This window comes from Halyomorpha halys, unplaced genomic scaffold (genome assembly GCF_000696795.3).
Source record: "Halyomorpha halys isolate HHAL.00 unplaced genomic scaffold, Hhal_1.1 Scaffold730.1, whole genome shotgun sequence".
Classification (NCBI taxonomy): domain Eukaryota; kingdom Metazoa; phylum Arthropoda; class Insecta; order Hemiptera; family Pentatomidae; genus Halyomorpha; species Halyomorpha halys.
In genome coordinates, this window is record NW_027110275.1 from 728,786 (window position 1) to 736,604 (window position 7,819).

Genomic DNA, 7,819 nt, shown 5'->3' on the forward strand with positions numbered 1-7,819 from the left:
AATAGTAAACCAACTTTAGGTTTTAAATTTAAATTGGACCATCTTTAAGATGAGAACTACTTCTACTTTCCCATAATATTAAGACTAAAGTTAAATTATAAACCTTGGTAATGTGTAAACAAACTTAAAAAATTACATCTTTTTTTAAAAATAATTTTACCAGAATTCCATTCTTGAAATTTTACCTACAAACCTAATCTCAAAATATGGATTATATATAAGTAAATACTTGAAAAAAAAAATAACCATTTAAATAACGTTTGTTGCAATTGAAGTACCAAACATATTTCTAAATTGAACACTTATCTCTCCGTCAGATATTAAAAATGGATGCATTTCTGTGGACATAATATTTATAAATAAGATCTATGGCTGATTGGGCTAAAGAACTTCTAGAGATTTTTTTTTTTTTTTTATGATTAATATTGACGATAAAAGAATTAATTGTTTTTATTTATTTATCTCTGAGGGATTTTGATGCACAAATTTGCTTCATTTTTACTTATAAACATGTTTAATTTCAACTGTTCTTCCATTAGTAAATTAGTCCAGGTTTCTACTCCATACTTTATGTTAACAATATACAATATATTAAGGTTGATTCTGGCTCAAATTTGATATGTATGGTTCTTTAATATAATTTATATTTATTAATTTGAGATGAGAATACAAAATATTTTAATCTTGAATCCAACTCATTCATTAATATTTTTTATTCAATACCCGATTGAATTGAGGGCCTTACATGGTTAATATAACAGTTAAATGTTTGAGTCCAACTGTTAAATGCTTAAAAATTTTAAACATTATAGTTATCCACCTTGTACTTGTAGATATTAAAAAATATGGCCAGAAAATGTTAATATTATTTTATGGCTGGATTGTTTATTAATATTTACAAGACTTTCTTGGGAGAGGAATGAGTAATTGTTTTTTTTAACTCCTACTACAGTAAATAAGTTACTGTAAGAAGAATGGTATGTGATCCATATGATAGATGCTCAAATCCTCATTCTATCAATTCCTGACAAGATTAACAGTATTCCAAGAGCAATAGGAGAAAAAAAATCTCCAGGACTGACATGACTAATTATACCTATTCTTTTGGGAACTTTTACTTTTATTAAAAGTAAATTATAGATATTTAAACCTCTCTGAGACAGCAATAAATTGTTTTGCAATACAGTTATCACCTATAGAAAAAAACTTTCAAAGGCTCCCCATTGAAAATTTAAAACTTATCAGTCACTAAAAATAAATTTTTGTTCTCAAAGGATTGAACTTGAACTATTAGCTCCTTTTATAGAAGGATCTTCTTACCCTGACTTAGGAAAAACTGGTTGCATCACAAACTGGTTTATTTTTGCATCACTTTCCTTGAGCAAAAACTGAAAATAAGTATCTTACAATAATAATGAAACTTATAATCAATGCATGATGATAATATACGATGAGGTTCAATAATGCAATGGATACTAAACTACGAAGAAATTACTGGGAATGAAAAGCCAGTAGCTGTTCTTCCACAGTAACTACACCTTCCAACAATAACCTCAACCTATGCTCCAAGTCAACTGTGTGACGACTTCAGCTGACTGAAGTTCAGGACAAGGTCAAATCTTTAAAAATCTACCTAGGTCATAGGTATGCCTCTTTTCTTGATGAGTATTGGTAACAACAACCAAACTATATACAACTCCCTGGAGGTAAGAAGACCACAAGCCAGGAGCTCCAAAAATAATCACCACTATTTTTTAAAGTTAATTTTCTGTAATAAAAATTAGAATATAAAAAAGATTAATCTTTTGCTATTAATTAAAAGATTTTAAATATTTTATTCTATGTAAGCTAATTCATGGAAGTTTTCCTAGCTGTTAGACATAACATCTCAATAAAGATGTATACTTAGCTATACGTGTGTATTATTATAATATGTTGGCAATTTATTATACCTTATCGTTGTTTATTCCGAAGCCAGGTATATCACAAAGTCACCATTAGTCGTAGTAAAATTTTATATAGTTAGGTCTTGCCCAAAGTTATCCAATCCACGAAATGTTTATGTTCGTTGAGCAATATACTATAGCCTATGACGAATGTGAAAGAAAGGAAATTTCATCTTTTGAGAGGATACTTTTATTTTTTAATGAGTACTATCTGATATTGATGTATTAACAGTTCTCAATGATACGCTAATATTAGGCTGAAACAATGTCAAAATACGATTTTTTAAAATTTATTACTTCTAGTGAATTCTAAATGCTATAGAACCCAATATGACCATATTTATAGATTATGAGAGAAAGTGATAAGTTATTAGCAAAATAGTCTCTAAAACTTGGCTCACAGTGAATATGAAGTTTCATGGTAATAAACTAACAGTCAATATTAATACCTCAAGCTGCAAATGCAGTCACCAAAGGTTACAGGATATGTGGCCGAATACAGGACCATTATTTGTAATCCATTCAAACAATAAATTACTTATAATCATTGATTTTGATTGATGTTTTTTATTGCCTAATAAATTAGTATGAGTTCTCGAAGGATTCTGTACCAGACCATTCTCAAAAAACTTTAATAATACCCCAAGGCAGGATTTATACTTCTTTAAAAGTTCTTTTAAGAACTAACACAACTAAGAAATGTATATTAGTATATGTATCACTAATGTTTTTAAGATGGACGGGATTTTCTCAGAGCGTCTCATTTTTTTATGTTATATTATAATCTACACTGGCGCTCTTCAAACTCTACTATTTAATTATACTATTCTATTTAAATAGATTATAGATTATGCAAATAACACATTTATAATTACCTATTTAAAATATTTATAATTTTGATAAACTAGTCCAATTTTAATATATAAATGATGTTCAAATATTTTTTTGTTAAATTAATTCGAAACATCTTGGTAAAAGATATATTTATTTAAAACAAAATTTGAAATGAGAATTTAAATTATAATACTACCAATTAAGAAAACTGATTAACTTAATATAATCTGCATAAATAATGGAAAATTATGAGCATAATCTGTTATATAGTCTGATGGATATATATAAGCTAACAAAACTCAACTGATTAACAAACATGATGCTTTAATTTTAAAAAAATTCTTATTTTTATCACTAAATTGATGACATTTCCCTCTACACTAGCTAGAATTATGTTTATATAAACTAAATGGCCTAAACTAAAACATCTAAAGAACAATAAAGAAAAGGGTTAATATGATTATTTATAACGTTTTATGATCATGACAAGCGTGAAGCATTCAAAAGCATAGAGAGCATGCATTGATGAAACATTCAATAAGATGAAAAAATTAACATATTTTAATTAAGGTTTCTATAAATCTTGATGCGTTATTTAAAAATTATTTAGTACAATGTGGTAAAAACATGACATTACTATAATTATAATCTTTTTATTAATGATTAATTTAGTAATATATTAATTATTGTTTTGTAGAAGTTGGAAGGTGAATAAGCTGTGCATTGTGGATTACATAATTCATAACTTATAACAATGTGTAAGTGTTATTTAACTTACTTTCTTTAAGTAGTTATATTATTTAAATACAGGTGGCTAGGAAATGTTAGGATTACTGAATAACAATTTTTTTGAGTGAGCCAATATTTAACAGCAAGCCAACATTATTATGTGTTAGTTATAAGGCCAAATTATTATGAACTTGTGAAATTGTTAATATAAGAAAAAGCGGACCATTTTGTATATTTATACTATACATGCTGTATTTTTTTCTGTTTTTTTTTCCTCCAAGTCCCTGCACAGGATTATTCAGTTAGTGAAATCTATAACTAGCAACAGTGTTGGCCGATTAAAAATGTTAAATACAAGCGAACTTGGGATGCATTCTATTAGAGAACTTAATATTTTGTGTAAATAACTAAATTGTTAGGAATCTAACATTCCAAAAAAGCTTACTTCTTTTTTCTTTTTCTTCCGTCCAAAACCAGCCTGAAAAGTCCAATGTGTAAGATAGAAATAAAGACTAATAGATAGAAGAAAAAAAGAAATAAAGGCTAATAGAACTGCAGAGAGTTTTTATTGTCATCGTAAAAATAAATCATTTTACTAAAAGGATTATAAAAATTATGTATGCTCAGTTCAATTAGTTGATAAACAAATATTTTCGTTTAATTACTTAGTTAGTTTAAGAATTGAGATGTTTTATAGAAAAACATAAATGCATTTGTTCCTTCAGAATAACATAAGAAGAAGTTATAATTAATTGGAGGATTGATAATTTAATAAGCCAAATTTCATTACAAATTTTAAAAAAGATCAGTTTATAAGTGAAACTAAAATTTTCATAACAAAGTTTACATTTCGTCAATTTGAAATTGGCTGTAACAAAACAACTGGGATAAAAAAGTGATTGAAACCAAGAATCAGTAAGAGATCTAATTTACTAGAGGTGAATCACAAATAAAAATTTTAACTAAAAAATGGATATCAAGTCAGAACATAATATGCAGGGGATACATTCTCAACAACCTAAAAAAATAGAGAGAAAAATATTTAAATAAATAAAAGACATTAAGAGTTTTGTTTACAGTGAGGTTAAGGTCGTGTCAAAGAGTAAAGAAATCGGTCATAATTACAAGAGGAATTGAATTTACTGGAGGCTCAATCCCCTCCATATCATGTTAGTTAATATTTTTTACCTCTCCCTCAATTCTTTTCTTCTCCAGTTCTTTCTGTTTGGCATGTTCCTCGGCTATACGGAGCTCGATTGCCTGAAGAGACTCCCGGGTGAAGGGTTGGAATAGACTTCTTTCTTCCTCCGATAGTGAGTCGGAAAGAATGGACATTGTTTGGTGGGAGGAAACTACGACGCTTCTTCTCCCTGCCGCCTCCCTGCCATCTCTCCTGTCCTAAAACAAAAACATTAAATAAATCTCTACTTATACAGGCTTTGCGTCCCGTGGGACTCAAAGGGATTATATTATCATTAAATGTGAAACAAGATCAATAAATTTATTTGTAATACAACTTTTCAATTAATTAAGGCTAACCAGAGTCTGCAGAAAATCGGGGTTGATAGAATATAATGCGTTTTACAATCCAACAGGTGGGGAAAAAACTCAGAATGCCAAACTGGCACCACTTGGGCTAGCTCTCCAGCGGGGCACTATTGCCGTGGGTTCTCATAAGGTGATAAGGTGCGTGAAACCTCACGCAGATTTACAAATACGTTGTGGTGTCTTAAAATCATCAGAACTATTCAATTTTGTCTATCTTAAGGTGTAATAATGCGTGACCACTATTTTTGAATTATTAGAGATCGTTAGTATAATTAGCTGTACATAGTTTTCTGTAGTTCACAGCTCGCGTCTTTTGTACGCTCGAGAGATAAAGAAACCTCCATGGTGGTTTACATCTGGAAGAGGGGTGGCTTACGTAGGTAATCAAATAATTTTGATGTAAAAATAACTACTTGAAAACATTGGCCTCGACCTACAACTTGGTAGAGATCCATTAAAGTGGTAATGAAAAAGGTTTTTGTACTTTAAGTAATTTTAGTTCTATAGTCACGATATTAATATACTCACAGTCGTTATCTGATTTTTATTATCTGTTGTCTCCAAAACTAACGTCTTTCTCACCGAAACCCTTACACTGAGAGAGAGAGATCTTTGTTTTTAATAATCTTTTACTTTTTTAGTAACGATTTTAAAACAGGCTAGTTCTAGTAAGATTTAAAATTATCATCGCATTGGTAGACGCACGTGCAGTACTTTTTTTATTTCCATGAAAAGTGGCATTTTTGAGATCTGAGCAAGTTGGAACCTCTAGGAAATGAAAATCTCGAGACTGCGCTCTGAGTCAACATAAAATTTTATAATGAAACCTGACTATCTACGCGTAGTTGAACTGTCGGACGCCACGGATAACGTAGCCGTATTAAAATTCTTTCAATTCTTAAATTGCAATCTTGTTCCATTACAACACAACCTAGGTTTCAGTAATTTGTGCATATATAAATTATTAAGCATATTAATTGTCGATAGTAATGAACATGATGTTAATGGGTCTATAATTAACACCTTTCAACGGATAACGAACTAATTTACTTGAGAAAATAACAGTAATGTAATGGGATGTGAAGAAAATACTGGACCATTTTCTTTATGAGGAGACTTGCTAGTGGTAGAATCGAAAATCGAGTTATGATAGCCATTGACTATAACTGGACTTTATAGAAGTCCTTTTACCCCGTTCCTCCTCCGAATCCTGGTCTAGCTCTCAACAAACATGGGAACGCTGTGATAACGTAATGGATAAATTCGTAGACACAGGATAAATCTCAAGGCAATTCTCTCAATTGTGTTTTCAATTAATTTTTAGAAAATAAAAAACAACAGAAAACTTGACTTTTTGATATCTATTTTTTAAATATTATTGAGTGAGTTTCAGATTTACAACTTAGCTTTAAGACTATAGCGTAATGGAGGTTATTTATATATCTGAGATCAGAACCTTAACACATGGGGGAGAAAAATTGACAATGAACTGCTAGCAGAGACTGACCAGTTAATATCTCGTGATATAAAGGTAGGTTAAGATGACTGGTACAAAGGAATCCATCAGGATGTTTCTATACAACAATGGATGCCACTATAGTTGGAAATAGAAACTGGAAACCAGTAGCCCAAGAGAGGCAGGAGTGAAGGCTCGTCCGGGCGGCCAAAGATCTTCAAGAACTGCAGAGCCAACCGAAAAATAAAATAAAAAGAATCCTAAGCCATAAAATTCCTAGGACTATAGGAATAAGTCAACAAGCAGCCGGGTAAATTATATCGATTATTGTTTCGACATTAGATGTGCTGAGAGACTGGTGTTGGTAAATTGTTTGTTTATTGGACTCAACATATTTAAGTTTTCAAGCTATTGGAGAAAATGTGTTATCCTACAGGTTACTATGTTTGTAGCCAAAGATCGATATTTATTATTTTGATTCTCTCTAAAATTAAAGGCAACTTCCGTAAAAGAGACTTTTGAATTTTGACTTTTGAAGTGTTCAAAGGTTAATATGACGAGTATATAGGTCACTTAGGCCCCGTTCCATAATAAAGTACGAACTAATAATATTAGATTTTTAGTTTGCACTTGGTATAATTTCAGTAATTTGTACGATACTGATTTGTAATATTTTAATATTCAACTTCTATTATATCACTACTGTTTGGTACAAGTTAATTATCAAGCATACTACTTGGTATTTATGAACAAATACTGTGAGTTTTCATTATGAAACAGAATCCAGGTCTCTAATAAAGCAACTCATTTTATTATCATCTCAACATCTGTGGTATTAAAGATATATAAACACAACTATATTTAGTTTATAGATTTTTATAGGGCATAAGTTTTACATTGGCTTATCTGACAAAAATAAGTTCTGTTTTTATTTTGAAATGTATGTGTTACAAATATATAATCCTAGAAAGGGGTTTCTTTCTCTACTATAGATCTATAACTCAATAACCTATTCCAAAGCTAATATGGTTGTGATAAAGTCTACGGTACAATCTATAACCTACATCACATACAAAATAAAATAATGTTTAGATTTATTTTTTATTATTATAGTTGTTTGAGAGTGGTTTAGTTTCTTTTTAAATAATTTTGATCTCTTTTCTCTCAACTTTATTCTTTTTAACATCCGACGTTTCGACCTCTCAGGTCATTCTCAAGGATTCCTTATTCTGTCTGTATTCCTTTTTTTTTTTTTTTTCCTTAAAATTCATTAATGCCGGCTAATTGCCTTTGTCCCAATAATTTC

General features: G+C 29.9%; 1 protein-coding gene across 35 annotated transcripts in view; it reads right to left on the bottom strand.

The window, feature by feature from the left end:
* para (paralytic) overlaps nucleotides 1-7,819 on the bottom strand; it is a 198,827-nt gene that overhangs the window by 81,431 nt on the left and 109,577 nt on the right. For 22 of the 35 annotated variants that reach the window (XM_067048407.1, XM_067048424.1, XM_067048422.1 and 19 more), the window contains exons 5-6: nucleotides 4,698-4,907; nucleotides 3,955-3,987 (exon numbers count right to left, since the gene is read on the bottom strand). In XM_067048407.1, coding sequence (XP_066904508.1) covers nucleotides 3,955-3,987; nucleotides 4,698-4,844 — 180 coding nt within the window. In that variant the 5' untranslated portion in view covers nucleotides 4,845-4,907. The remainder of the gene's footprint in view (nucleotides 1-3,954; nucleotides 3,988-4,697; nucleotides 4,908-7,819) is intronic. The other 13 variants (XM_067048423.1, XM_067048408.1, XM_067048417.1 and 10 more) reach the window with 1 other exon arrangement.